This window comes from Helicoverpa armigera, chromosome 11, assembly GCF_030705265.1.
Source record: "Helicoverpa armigera isolate CAAS_96S chromosome 11, ASM3070526v1, whole genome shotgun sequence".
NCBI lineage: Eukaryota > Metazoa > Arthropoda > Insecta > Lepidoptera > Noctuidae > Helicoverpa > Helicoverpa armigera.
Window position 1 is genome coordinate 178,552 of NC_087130.1, and position 15,114 is coordinate 193,665.

The window sequence follows — 15,114 nt, forward strand, 5'->3', positions numbered from 1 at the left end:
TAGAACATACAGTTCTAGGAAGATGGGATGGTGCAGGAGTCCCACGGTAAAGTCCTGCCTATTTTTCACGGAAATAGTGACATACTGTCTGGGGCGCGATTCTACTAATTTTACTTAGGCGACATACGATTCACATCCGACTGAGATCCAATCACGACTCAATTATTATTGAAGCGTTTCTGACACTGCGCATTTTTTTCTTTTCAATAATGTTTCTGTGATTCAATAATTAATCATATTGACTGCAAATTATTTACGATAGCTTCTGCTAGCGGTTTCACCCGCATCCCGTGGGAACTACTTCCCATACCGGGATAAAAAGTAGACCTTCCTCGATAAATGGGCTATCTAACACTGAAAGAAATTTTCAAATCGGACCAGTAGTTCCTGAGATTAGCACGTTCAAACAAACAAACAAACAAACTCTTCAGCTTTATAATATTAGTATAGATTGCAATATGAGTGTAGAGCAAACTACGCCCTAGAGCAATCGCAAACCAATTGAATGTCATTGGCATCTATCTTGGTATGGCGACGGAAACAAGAGCGCAGCGGATCACGTCGTTGTTGTTCGCATGTCGTGGACTGGTATGCGGCTTGCATTTCGGTTGCACGATAGGTCGTAGTGTACGAGGCTGTTGACAACCTTACAACCTTACATGTGTGAGGTGTGAGGATAAGGAGAGCAGCACGAATTACCCAGACGTAGGTAGATCCAGACGCAGGTATGCGAGAAGCCAAATACCCGACTCTTATTCTCTCCTTATATTATATAGGATAGAAATGCCGTTAAACTGTTACTGTAGATTTTTTTTGCTCTTTATTTATTTAAGTAGTATGGAGGACTAACAGCTTAAAAACATTTATATCGGATATCTATGTTCAAGAAGCAATGCGTTGCATTTTGATTAATTCATCGCTTAGGGAACACCTCAAACTTCGTTTCTTGAAAATGGCACCCATATACGTAATCACTAATCTGTGGTTATACGGTTCGGCGCGTCGCGCATCTCTGAGTAGTCTGTGCGTCGCCGCTCGCTGGCTGGCTGTTTCTGTCTCTTGTTCGCACTTCGCAGTAGTTCGCAGTTTTTCGGTTCTCGTTGCGTTTCCTTTGCTTTCATTCAATCAATACACATTTTTATTCAGGATTTGTGGACTTGAATTTACTGGAAAATCAATATCCGTCTATATAGTTTTTATATACAATCCAAAGATGTAACCTAATGTAAACTGTGAGAATTTTGTGATAAACCTCGATATTTATCAACAATAATGCATCGTCGTGGCGGGAAACGTATCCGGATGGACGACCCTCCTCCGGAGTACGTGAATCCCATGACTCCAGCGACTCCCATGACTGATTACGGTGGTCAGTCTGTGCACGAACCTGAGACTCCCAATGTAAACTATTCAGGTTTCAATGTTGGCGCAGTAGCTAATTCCACAGCAGCTGAAGCACCTCGGGAAGAGGCTGAAGAATCCCATCATGAAGAAGAGGAGACCAGATCTCCGTCGCCCACGCCCACTAAGCGGGTGACACGCAGTCGCGGCCGGAGAGGAGACGGGGGGTTCGTGGGGCGTCTGGCCGAGTCTCCACCTCCGCCGCCGCTGCGCCGCCGAGGCCGAGGCGGGCGCGGTCGGGGCCGGGGCCGCGGCACCGCGCCACCGCCCGCGTACTCACCCCCACCAGTATTGCTTCCTGGTGATGATGAGAACAGCCTTTACAACATACTAAGATTCAACAAAACTGCTATCAATGTAAGTTCAATTAAATGTTTAAGAATGGATCAGTGTAAGTTAAGCCTTGGGGGATACCCCCATTGATTGTGACACAAGCCATTGATATTTGTGAAAATTGATTCTGATAAAAACCCACAGCAGTATAAAATCAAAAATCAAAATCTTTTTATTTCACATAGGCCTTTGCAGGCACCTATGAAACGTCTGAAACGAAAACTATATGAGGTATTAAATAAGGAAGTATATAGGGGAGTACATAGATTAGTTAATAAGGAAGCACATAAGGGAGTATACATATAGTAGTACTATATGACATATTCAATAAGGAAGTATATAAGGGAGTACATTGAGTTAGTTGAAGGAAAACATCTCAAGGAAACCTGGATAACAAAATCTGAAATCGCATTGAGCAAGTGTTGTGATTAACGCTCAATCCTTCTCTGTGTGAGAGGAGGCCTGTGCCCAGCAATAAGACGATAAAAAAAGCTGTAGCTGTAATTGAGGTAGTACATAAGGAGAGCACACTACAGCATACGCACCACTGCCTCCTGTATCTGGTTGAACAAGTTCTTTTCCAATTGTTGGTTTATACCAGTGGTTCTTAACCTTTTAGTCATGAGGGACCATTTTACATGAGTTTGTCTTGCCATGGACCACCCCATTGGTTTTCCTAAATTGAGGGTTATATGATAAAGAATACAAGCACACTTTATAATTAGAACTCATTTCTTTATTATATAGCAAAAAACTAAAAGCTACATAAACTGGAAGCCGACCCCAACATAGTTGGGAAAAGGCTCGGAGGATGATGAAAAAACGAAAAGCTACATTTTAATTCTTCTAATTTAAGATTCTTGGTTCAGTACTTCTCAAAACTAAACGCATGTCAGCAGTGGCATTCAACAGATTTCTGTGCTTGTTTTTAACAATCAGAAGCGTTGAAAACCTACGGATGTATTTATAGCTTTAACAAGGGGGGGACCACTAGGTAAAAAAACATAGTTTTAGCTCTGACTAAATCTTTCAATTACAAATGCAATGTTTAGCATTTACAAAAAGCTCATCATCATCCTCCGAGCCTTTTCCCAATCATGTTGGGGTCGGCTTCCAGTGTAACCGGATTCAGCTGAGTACCAGTGCTTTACAAGGAGCGACTGCCTATCTGACCTCCTCAACCCAGTTACCCGGGCAACCCGATACCCCTTGGTTAGACGGGTGTCAGACTTACTGGCTTCTGACTACCCGTAACGACTGCCAAGGATGTTTACAAAAAGCTAGCGTGAAATTTTTTTCAGACTTGTACAGATGTAAAATGTAGCCCAAACATACTTAACTTTTTGTTTGTTGACAAATGCAATACAAGGGCATACAGCTTCTGAGTACGCGAGCGAAGCGAGCAGGAAATTTTAATTATTTTTTAAAACTCAGAACCAAAATTACGTAAAATGTAGCCCATACATACATTTTTTTCTATTGGACAAGTATGATGGATATACACTTAAGATGGATAGCAATGTCGCGAAGCAAAGCTTCGTGGACTTCTTGGAATGCCTCCACTGGTTAAGAACTACTGATTTATACAGAAACAAAAACAACAGAATTGAACTGTCTTAAGAACTCAGAAGTTAAAGATTCAGGAAATTTGACATTTTTATTGGACACTATTATATTATTGTTTAGAGTATTTACATTATATATGCATTCGTAATGACCTGCAGCAAGTGGTAGACATGTGGATAGAGGAGTACAAGACCAATAGAGAGGCGGCTCTGGTGCAACTAATGCAGTTCTTCATCAATGCCTCGGGCTGCCGGGGGAAGGTCACGCCTGACATGGCTCAGATGGACCACACACTTATCATCAAGAAAATGACTCAGGAATTTGATGAGGTAATATACTAGTGTACCTCATTTGGTTTGGTACTTTACTAAAAATCAACATTTTCAATAGGTCTACCTAACTATCTATGTATTTAAAAAATATATTATTTAAAGGCAAAGTTTTATGTTTATATCTTTGATAACATGTGCCTTATGAAGTACATTTAGGAATAAAATGTAGCCCTGTACAAATTTGCTTTCAGCATGAAATTTTTAATAACATATTGACAACCTCGATGGCGCAATGGTCACCATGCCGGACTGCCGAACCTGAGGTCCCGACATTATTATTTATTTATTTATATCAACTCAAATTGCTTGAACAGGAAAGTGGAGAATATCCTCTCATAATGAGTGGGCAGACTTGGAAGAAGTTCCGCTCCAACTTCTGTGAGTTCATTCAGACCCTGGTGAAGATGTGCCAATACTCCATCATCTACGACCAGTACCTCATGGACAACATCATCTCCCTGCTCACCGGCCTCTCCGACTCACAAGTCAGAGCCTTCAGGCACACTGCCACTCTGGCTGGTAAATATATCATATCCTTTTTAACAATTTATCCAATACATATTATTATTGACAACTTTATTCAGCATGACTTACAGTGGTATGCCAGGTCAAAAGGAGTACATAATTTTGTTACTGCCATCCTATTGGTTTTAAGGACTCAAAATGTTACTAGTTGCAAAAGGATTAACCAAGCATGCATAAGACTGTCGCAACAGAAATACATCATCTGTGAAAATTTAAACTCTCTTAACTATAACGGTTCATGAGATACAGCCCGGTGACAGAAGGACGGACAGAGGGGCTAAAACAATAGGGTCCCTAAAAAGTAAAAAGTAACCCAGATGTTATTCTGATGTAAAAGCTAAATTACTGCCAAGTTCTATTATTTGTTCCATCTTTAAATTGTGATTGAAGAACAGGCAAACATGTAAAGCCACTGCTCACTTTTGTAATGTGAAGAAAATAGATGTCTAGCATAGATGAAAAGCTGTATTAACAAGTAGAGTGAAGCAGCACGTGTGTCGGCAGTGATGAAGCTGATGACGGCGCTGGTGGACGTGGCGCTGCTGACGAGCGTGAACTGCGACAACTGCCTGCGCCAGTACGAGGCGGAGCGGCTGAAGGCGCGCGACAAGCGAGCCAACGAGCGCCTCGAGGTGCTCGTCGCCAAGCGCCAGGAGCTCGAGGAGAACATGGAGGAGATCAAGAACATGCTCTCCTACATGTTCAAGTCCGTCTTCGTGCACCGATACAGGTCCGCCCACCCCACATACTCTTGCTGCCTCCATATGCATTCTATAGTTCGTGCTTGATAACTATAACTTTTTATTGGACTTAAACCTTTAAGATATAAATATTAAATAATAAATAAATAAAAAATTATTTAACAACATGATCACAATTAATAGGAACAAATGGCTCAGTTACTAATATTTAAAAGGGCTTAATACTAAACCATCTTAAGATTAACTTAATCTTATAAGACGAATACATAATCAAGCTAGAAAGTTATATTCTTAATCTTATATAGGGACCACCTGAGGTAGGTTTAATTTGAAACCTGTGTTTTGGGGTAAAAAATATTATATAGAAAGCTTTGTCATAATTACATTTCTCGGTTACTTGTTCCCAACACATAATTTACATATTTTCATTTGCAGGGATACACTGCCTGACATTAGAGCTATCACAATGGCAGAGATAGGCATATGGATGGAGAAGTTCCCGGCGCACTTCCTGGACGACTTGTATCTCAAATATATTGGCTGGACACTGCATGACAAGGTATGTATCAGAAAGCATTTGAAGTAGACATGATTAAATCGCTTGATGTAAACACTATCTATGTCGTGATGCATCGGGTGACGTGTCAGGTGGGCGAGGTGCGGCTGCGCTGCCTGCAGGCGCTGCAGCCGCTGTACGAGTGCGAGGAGCTCAAGGGCAAGCTGGAGCTCTTCACCTCCAAGTTCAAGGACCGCATCGTGTCCATGACGCTCGACAAGGAGACCGAGGTCGCCGTGCATGCCGTCAAACTCGTCATCGCCATCCTGAAGTGAGTGCTGCCGCTTGCATTTATTTCGTTATTATCGTACTATTTTATTTGGTATGTTAATCTTACTTAATGGTCTAATATTCGCGTTCTAATCTAACGATATCGAAACCGGAGAATAAACGTAGTCGTGTCGGTCAGATGCCGCATGCACCCCGACGTGCTGACGGACAAGGACTGCGAGAACGTGTACGAGCTGGTGTACTCGTCGTGCCGCGCCGTGGCGGCCGCGGCCGGCGAGTTCCTCAACGTGCGGCTGTTCCGCAACGACGAGCCGCCCGGCGCCGTGCCGCCACCCCCGGCCCGCTCGCGCCGCGGCAAGCAGCGCCTGCCCAACACGCCGCTCATCCGCGACCTCGTGCAGTTCTTCATCGAGTCCGAGCTGCACGAGCACGGCGCCTACCTGGTGGACTCGCTCATCGAGTCCAACCCCATGATGAAGGACTGGGAGTGCATGACGGACCTGCTGCTGGAGGAGGCGGGCCCGGGCGAGGAGGCGCTGGACAACCGCCAGGAGTCCTCGCTCATCGAGCTCATGGTGTGCTGCGTCCGCCAGGCCAGCACCGGCGAGCCGCCCGTCGGCCGCGGCGCCTCGCGCAAGCACCACCACATGCTCTCCAAGGAACAGGCCAAGGTACCGCCCAGGCTAGCGTAGCGTCAGCTCTGTGCACACATCTCACTGAATCTACCTAATTCTGTAATATTGTACATTTCAATTCTTACATACATTTTTCAAATCAACATCAAATTTTAAATGCAATAATCACACTGATGTTAGAATAAAACCGTAAGTGATACAGTAAATAAGGTAAAGTAAGAGTGATACTGGGCGCAGGTGGTGAGCGACGACCGCAGCAAGATGACGGCGCACTTCATCGTGACGTTGCCGGCGCTGCTGGACAAGTTCGGCGCCGACCCCGAGAAGCTGACCAACCTGGTGTCCATCCCGCAGTACTTCGACCTGGAGCTGTACACGACGCAGCGCCAGGAGGGCAACCTCACGCTGCTGCTCAACAAGCTGCGCGACATCGTGTCGGTGCAGACGGAGAGCGAGGTGCTGGAGACGTGTGGCCGGACGCTGGAGCTGCTGTGCAGCGAGCAGTGCGGCGTGTACACGCGCTGCAACGTGGCCCGCGCCACCATCACCGACATGTGCGTCAACCGCTACAAGGAGGCCATCGACGACTACCGCAGCCTGCTCGAGGGCGGCGAGACGCCCGACGCCGACGAGCTCTTCAACGTCATCAACTCGCTGCGCAAGGTGTCCATCATGTACATGTGCCACAACCTCAACGACACCAACATCTGGGACTCGCTCTTCGAGGACCTGCCCAAGTGCGTCAAGGAGAACGAGTCGCAGATGCCTCCGCAGGTAACTACTCATTCTATTATATGGGGCCGCCGCAGATAGGCCAACGGAAATGTTAGATTTCAATGTTGTAATCTGTAGCCCACAATATCGCATCGTTGTAATATCGAATGACCCCGGGCTTGGGCAGGCGCTGGTGTACGTGGTGCGCGCGTGCTTCTACGCCGTGGTGTGGGGGCTGCACGGCGTGGAGAGCCGCGCCAGTGCGGGCGCGGCCGCCGAGCTGCGCGGCCGCCTGCGCGGCTACGTGGCGCACTGCACGCACATCGTGCGGCGCGGCGCCACGCCCGCGCTGCAGGAGGAGGCCTACACCTCGCTGTGCGACCTGCTCATCCTGTTCGCCGACCAGCTGGCGCTGCACCACCCCGCCGACCCCGACATGCGCCAGCTCGTGCTGCAGCCCGACCCCGACCTGCTGGACATGCTCAACGCCTTCATACAGGAGTTCGTCTTCGTGCACCACAACTACGGTCAGTCCTCACTTCCTGTACCATTATCACCACCGCCACTTACCGCTAGTGACGACGCGACGACCGAACTATACCAACAAAATATGCACACGGGTGTTACAGCCGACGGCTGACTTCAACTATTTGATGACAGCTGTACCATTTACTATGGAATCCACTCCATTTACTAAGTAAAACAAATGGCGTAATTATCGAATTTTGAATCAAACACATCGATTATAATTATTTTAGTTCTGGTAACGTACATCCTACAATTATCTTGTGAATGCCATTCACTAAATTAAAAGCAAAATTGACAACTAACAAAACACATGTTCATCACATCTCGTTTTGTTTTATAATTTCCAATAGAATTAAATAAAAACACAATTGGTTAATGTACTATCAGCTATGACCCATTTTGTCTATAAATCATTAGAAAAGGTCTAAACGACAAAGATATTCCCTTTACGGCGCTAACCTTTACAATTTTAAGCAAACTTCGTATGACATAATGCAGTTTTAAATAATGTTTATAGAACAAATGGCTTATTTATTCGAAACAATGTAAAAGTATGTTTGTGTGTATAAGTGTAATTTCTAACTATTAGTCAGGCTTTAAAAACTACGTGAGTATGAGCATAGTCGCCTGACGATTATGAGTGAATTACCGCGAGTATTTACTCACTTATACATTTTGAAAAAGACGCGATTACATTTCCAAGTTCGTTATTTTATCTGAATGCCAGGTGAAAAGCCTATGGTGGGTCAATAATTGACTAATATGACGATGATTAAATATATGATTAAATATGACGATAGTACATAAACAATCCACATTAAAACATTATTGTTGACTTCAGTGACTTGCTTCTCTTTTATTAAATTCTGTTGGAACTGACTATTATTTACGGGTAACGTTGTGCGGTCACAGTTGGAGATGTTATTCTAATGGGATGCTATGTACCTATAGCAGATATTGTGTTAAAACTTTGTAGGCAGCGAGTAGGTACAGCGACCCGCACGGCGCCGGTGTCGCCTGCGCTAGTCGCTCGGGGCACACAGTTGGGATTGTGAATGAATTCACTTGTACGGTAGCGGTGTGGTGCATTTCGAAAGTGTTGTAAATGAACAAATGCTATTTATTGCAAACATTAAATAATAAATCATTTAAATATTCCTTATATATGAAGCCACTATTTGTATTGAGTGGCTATAGCAATTCGAAGCTCATTACCACGTGGTCCGCAGCACATATTATATGTAAAAGTCGGTTGCACCGTGCCGTCATCGGTACAGTTCGGGATGGAGAGAAAAAATATGCATTATTAACGTAACGTCGACGAGTCGGTAGTGAGAAGCGACGGTGAGGCGGGAGGGCGATGCGATAACGGTGTGGTGTATTGTGTTGCATGTGTCGCGGTCCGCCGGCCCGTCCGTCCGTCTGTCCGACGCCGGTAAGCCAGTTGCTCGCACTCGTTCGCACTAGCTGACACACCGCCGGCGGATTTTACCTTAGTAATGCGCGAGCCGGCCGGCGCCGGGCCGTCGGCCGGAGTCGCCGCGCGGTACAATAATGCATATTTTTGTCTCGACGCGACGGGCGGACGTCGCATGCGTTTCGTGCACTCGCTGTGTCTATCACTTAACATTACTAAGGGAAAATTGTCGCGCCCGCTTCCTTCTCGCAGTCCGGCACCGGCGCCGAGCACGCGGACGCTCCGCGCAGCCGCGCGGCGCCGCGGTGCCGCACTCGCCGCCGGTGTCGAACTGCGTTACAACTACCTTCATTAACACACTTGACGAGTATAGTCTGGTTTGAGCATGTTTCGTGCGGTGTACTATTATTTTGCATTCCTTATGATTTATTAATTTTATAGCAATGCAATACAACGTTATGACAAGTACCAAGAATTAACAAGAAAAGATGAGCTTGTACTAAACAGTGGACTGTGGGACTTGTGCAACTAATTGTGAAGAGAACTGAACCGTTTCATGGAGCTTATTTTTAATTTCCTATAATTTGTAGCGCGTAGTGCCTGCATGGTTCATAGTGAACGCGGATATCTCGAGCTGTGTTATGTTGTCACATTATAAGTTCTTTAACTTGAAATAAGTTGTTGGTGTCAACTTGAGGTTTAGTTCTATCATGTTTTAGTGTCTACTATCAAATAATGTGCAATGCAATACGTAATAGGAGTAAGGTAGACACTGAAGCATGAGTAGATGTGAGGCAGAGGCGATACAGAGCGGGTGTTGCAGACGGACAAGACGAGAGACGCATCGAGGAGCTGCACAAGCGGCGCAACTTCCTGGCCGCCTACTGCAAGCTCATCGTGTACAACGTCGTGCCCATCCGCCGCGCCGCCGACGTCTTCAAACATTACATCAAGGTAACAGTCATGTGCTGCATGGCGTCCAATGCTACAAAGCTACTTTCAATTTGAAGTGATTAAATAGTTATTCTGTGTCATACAGATCGATCGAAACCCCGGACAGGACTCGTTCTTAGTACTGTACCCTGGGGCACATTTTATTAAACTTCTCCCGAATAATGTTAACGATCAACCACTTATTATAATGAATGCTGTACATAGTATGATCGTTGTGTGTACTGACGTGACGGGGTGGTCGCAGTGCTACAACGACTACGGCGACATCATCAAGGCCACGCTGAGCAAGGCGCGCGAGATCAACAAGCTGAACTGCGCGCTGACCATGGAGCTGGCCATGCAGGCGCTGTTCCACGACATGCTGCTCAAGCACCCCGCGCCCAGCCGCCAGCTGCCCGAGATGCTCGAGCTCAAGGTGCCGCCTTACTACTCCATTATTCTTATATTATACCAGCTTCTGCCAGCGGTTTCACCCGCATCCCGTGGGAACTACTTCCCGTACCGGGATAAAAAGTAGCCTATAGCCTTCCTCGGTAAATGAGCTACCTAACACTGAAATAAATTTTCAAATCGGACCAGTAGTTCCTGAGATTAGCCCATTCAAACAAACAAACAAACAAACTCTTCAGCTTTATAATATTAGTATAGATAGGTTTTTGAGTTACAGTTTTGACGAATGTTTACAGTCAAAAAGAATGGATTCCGAGCGTTGAGCCGTTGAGCCGTTTTCGATAATACAAATAAATTTTTAATCAAAATGCATTCATTCAATAGTGGGAAAATGTTCTGTTTAAGAAATAAACTTGCATATACGTTTACAATTATACATACGTAAACTATTTAAAGAACACACTTTTGAAACAGCGAATTTTCGCTATTGTAAATGATGTACATATAGTATTTTGAAAACGGTTTCATGTTACCGACTCCATGATTTTCCTAATATCTTTCCTCAATGTTTGACATTGCTTTTGAATGGCGGCTTCCGATCGGTCGCCGGAGCCGGGCGGCCACTAGCGCCAGCAGGCTGAGCGAGTGTGTGTGCAGGAGCTGGCGAAGCGCTTCTCCGTGATGTTCGGGCTGGACGCCGTGAAGAACCGCGAGGCGCTGACGGCGCTGCACCGCGCCGGCATCGCCTTCGCCGCGCTCGACGCGCCGCCCGCCGGCGGGCCCGCGCCGCCCAACCTGCTGTTCCTCGAGGCGCTCGGTCAGTTCACCTTACATATTTATACATTTACAATCTATTATATAACAGATCAAAATATGTGGTACGAGACTAAAATAGATACGTTATAGTCTTATCGACGTTGTTCACGTTGCTTCAATTTCGAAATGTTTTAAAGTGTATTTTGTGATCTATTTTTAATCAAATCACCCTATAGTCTATTCTCAATTTATCTAGTATACAATATGCATGGAATTACGAAAAAAAGTTAGTACATAAAATGTTGTCGTGCGTATATGCCGGAGGAGAGTATACTGACGCAGACGCGTGTCGCAGGCGAGTTCTCCAACAAGCTGCTGCGGCAGGACAAGCGCGCCGTGCTGCGCTTCGCCGACTCCCGCCTGCCGCCCGGCGCCGCGTGGGGCGACGACTGGGCGCCGCTGCTCGCCTACCGCGGCTCTCTGCTGACGGACGCGCCCGACGACCGCCCGCCGCCCGCGCGCAAGCACTACGCGCGCAGACCGCGTACGTACTGCAACACTCTTACTGCGAGCCTGCCGCCCGGCGCAGCCCGGCGCAGCCCGGCGCCGCGTGGGCCACGAGCCACACCGAAAGGCAAAACAGGACTTTAGTAATAAGACTTTGCTGCCATCTTTTCCCAGGCATCCTCTAAGGAGATAACCTCAAATCATACGCTAGTGTGAGCTTCATATCAGATTGTGAAGATGACATTGAATCCCACCAAAACCAATGCTATGTCATGACTTTCGGTTGCATGCAACACCCAATAGACTTCAAATATAAAATAAATGACACTTATAATATCGACCACCGTGAAACTTGGGTGTCGTATTTAATCGGAAGCTAACATTCCATAAGCATATTTCTACCGTTGCTAAAGACTCGTTCAGGCGACTGGAGTTCGTTCTAAGAAACGTACGAGATTTAAAAAACGCACATGTCATGCGGCTCTTATACACTATACGCTTGTCAGAAGCAAATTAGAGGCGAGCTCTTGTGTTTGAAACCCATATGAGGCCAAATATGTACTTTTACTTGAGAAGGTCCAAAAGGCATTTTTGCGGTTCCTTTATTCGATTTGGATATTAGCCATATTTATATCCAATCAAATTTCTTGTTGGACATCTAGGATTTAATATGTTGCAAACTAGAAGAGCCTGTGACTAGCTGGGGATCATGCTTAAAATATGTAAAGGGATAACAGATGCCCCTGATCTGCATTTACGTCCCTAATAAGGACAGTCGGCAAAACGGATAGGTATGCAGGCCACACAAAAAGAGCGGATCTAGCTTCGCGAAAGGGGTTGAAATGGTCACACAGTCGTTGACCGTTGAATGTGTTTGTGAAGCGGCACTGATATTATGAATAGGCGAAGTAAAACACGTTTTGCTTTACGCACACTAAAGCCATGTATTCACTGGGAAACAATGTTTCAGATACACAGTTTCTGAAACATCACGTAGAAATTTACAGCAACAATGTTTCGGAAACTCATACTGTTTCTGAAACAGTGTTTATGAACAATTGCTTCTCAGTGAATACATGGCTTAACACTGTATGTTTGTGTGTGTGGCCTGCATACGTATCCGTTTTGCCGACTGTACCTCCGAGGTCGGAAACACCGTCTACTTGCCGCACAGTGGCCCGCGGCTCAGCACCAGTTCCGCGTGTTCTGGCTGTGCTCAACGACCTCATGGGAGGTGAACCGAACTGTCATTTATTTGCTGATGATTATAAAATAATAATGTGTTTATGTTTCAGCTTCTAGCGAACAAATACTTTAACATGTATCGTCTAATTTAAATTGTATACCTATTTACCTTTTGTTTTGTTTATTAATATTTTATTAAGTTTTACGTGTTTTCTTTTACATCTGTTACTGTTACAGCCTTTATGTCGTCCCACTGGTAGGCACAGGTCTCCTCTCACACGTAGAAGGATTGAGCATTACTAATGTTATTTTTTTCTATTTCTTTTCCATTTCTATGTTAATGTAATTGGTTTGTAAACCTTTTACACATAATAAATAAATTCTAAAGAGTCAAGTTAGACTGCTCGACAAATGCTTGTGCACTGCAGTTATGTCCTGCGCAGTTGGCTAATCTCTTTACATGAGAACAGCCGCCGAAGCCGACAAATCGGCTAGGAAGACATCACATAATATATATGAACATACAATGTAGCTGTCAATATATGGGCGCATAGTACAATGTCGTGATGTTGTGCTTGCAGGCGGCCAGAACGACGAGGAGGACGGCGACGACAACGCGGAGTCTGACGCCGAGCAGGCCGGGTGAGGCGCACTGTGTGCAGCAGCACCGCGTCACGCGCCGCACGTGACGCCTCACGCGACGCGGGCGGCGCGTATGAGTTCGTCAGGCTATATAGTTTCACGACTTTTTTCTTGACGAGTCTGAGATCAATCAAAAGACCGCGCTATAAACATTCTTGTTCCCATTTTTTATGACACGACCAAACATTTTATTTTCGACTTGTCAAGTTGCGTCTGACGTACTATAACTACCAATACTTATATATTTATTTTTATTTATTTTAACATATCTATTGAACACCATGAAATCAAATATAAATTATTTTATTTTATAACGCTATATTATTATATAAACCTTCGTATTGTGAACATTGATAGCATATTCGGGGGCTTGTGTTTGACATTTTAAATAAATGACATAGAAGCATGCCTTTCTGATTATATGTATATTAAAAAGTAATGTAATTCGAAGTCCAATTACAACAACAGCAAACTAAGATTATTTTTGATCAGACCACTAAAAGTACTTTACTCTCAAAACTTTTTAAAGTAGCATCTGAATATGCTATCAAACAAAATAAACAACCCTACTACCCTAGTACAGATTGAGCTTCTATGAATACTTAAACATTTATCTGGTACTTGAAGTAGATTTGTTAATGAATTATGTATTATAAATATTTAATTATTATATGAAAGGTATTGTAAGACGTTGTCACTGTTGTTATGAAGTTGGGCCTTATAGTTGTAGGATATGAGTGTCCGCGAGGACGAGGGTGTTATGTAGCGTATGTACGCGTAGATCGTAACTATGTAGTTAGACAGCGCAGTCTACACCTCACTAAGTATTAAGTCACAAACGATCCTTACTGCCGAATCGAGTCGATAGGAAGGATCGTGTGCGGCCGGCATTGCTCTACAGTCGACTGTGCAACAGACTGACTTGTGTGTGTAACAATATATCGTTAGGAATCTTAAACAGAGCTGAGTGTGTACACTGCGCAATAATGTAATGTTAGATTATGTTAGTACAATATTGTAGTTAGTATAAGATATATTTTTATAATAAATGATGTTTATAATATATCGATATGTTTTATTACACTAATACACATTTACCACACATCAATGTTCGCCATGTATAAAAAGACAAGTATCTGTGGGCAGTTGAACGCCGGCCTGAGCTGAGTGGTCACAGCGCATACCGCGCAGCTGTTGTACTGGACGCGGCTGTATGTGCCTCGTGGTCTCGTAACTTTGCTATTCCTGAGTTAGCCAGCAAGTAACTTGCAGCTAGTATTCGCAAAAGTACTTCATAAAGTTACGTAGCACGAACTGAGCGTGTGATGCGCAGGAATGAAAGTCACGTTGTGGTGTCCATTTCGACCGCGCGGCCACCTCATAATTTTTGATGAAACTTTGCCAGGAATTAGTAGTAATTTGTTACTTTTCACTCCTCTTTTCCTGAATTTGTTACAAAAAAAACCAAGCCGCTATGACAAAGAACAGTTGGCCGCTAGAACCGCCACTTGCCGTAGTCATCGCCCGTGATTACTCAGAAACTATACAATGCAGATAGACGAATGATACATCAAAAGAAAGGTCTTAATTTGTTAAATTTGTTACAAAAATAAAAAAGGTCAAAACGTAGATATAAAAAAAGTTATGCAATGTTAAGTTTTCAGGTTATGAGTAGGTAAGTATATTACCGTAGGCACCAAATTAATAGAGGCTAATGTGTATAGAAAATTAGTCTTTAATT

At 44.5% G+C, this 15,114-nt stretch overlaps 1 protein-coding gene across 1 annotated transcript; it reads left to right on the forward strand.

Annotated features, from left to right (window-relative positions):
* Positions 1 to 1,014: 1,014 nt before the first annotated feature.
* Positions 1,015 to 14,438, forward strand: LOC110375963 (cohesin subunit SA-1). Its single transcript, XM_049850602.2, has 14 exons — positions 1,015 to 1,758; positions 3,459 to 3,629; positions 3,947 to 4,151; positions 4,662 to 4,887; positions 5,294 to 5,417; positions 5,507 to 5,685; positions 5,824 to 6,316; positions 6,518 to 7,054; positions 7,182 to 7,521; positions 9,763 to 9,893; positions 10,138 to 10,308; positions 10,941 to 11,100; positions 11,395 to 11,583; positions 13,313 to 14,438. The coding sequence occupies exons 1-14, from the start codon at positions 1,273 to 1,275 to the stop codon at positions 13,375 to 13,377; spliced, it is 3,477 nt and encodes a 1,158-aa protein (XP_049706559.2). The 5' UTR covers positions 1,015 to 1,272; the 3' UTR covers positions 13,378 to 14,438.
* Positions 14,439 to 15,114: the final 676 nt, after the last annotated feature.

Coding starts and splice junctions, on each gene's coding strand:
- LOC110375963 (XM_049850602.2), top strand. CDS start 1,273: ATGCATCGTCGTGGCGGGAAACGTATCCGGATGGACGACCCTCCTCCG. Junction 1,759..3,458: donor TCAACAAAACTGCTATCAAT/GTAAGTTCAATT, acceptor AATGACCTGCAG/CAAGTGGTAGACATGTGGAT. Junction 9,894..10,137: donor TCTTCAAACATTACATCAAG/GTAACAGTCATG, acceptor GGGTGGTCGCAG/TGCTACAACGACTACGGCGA.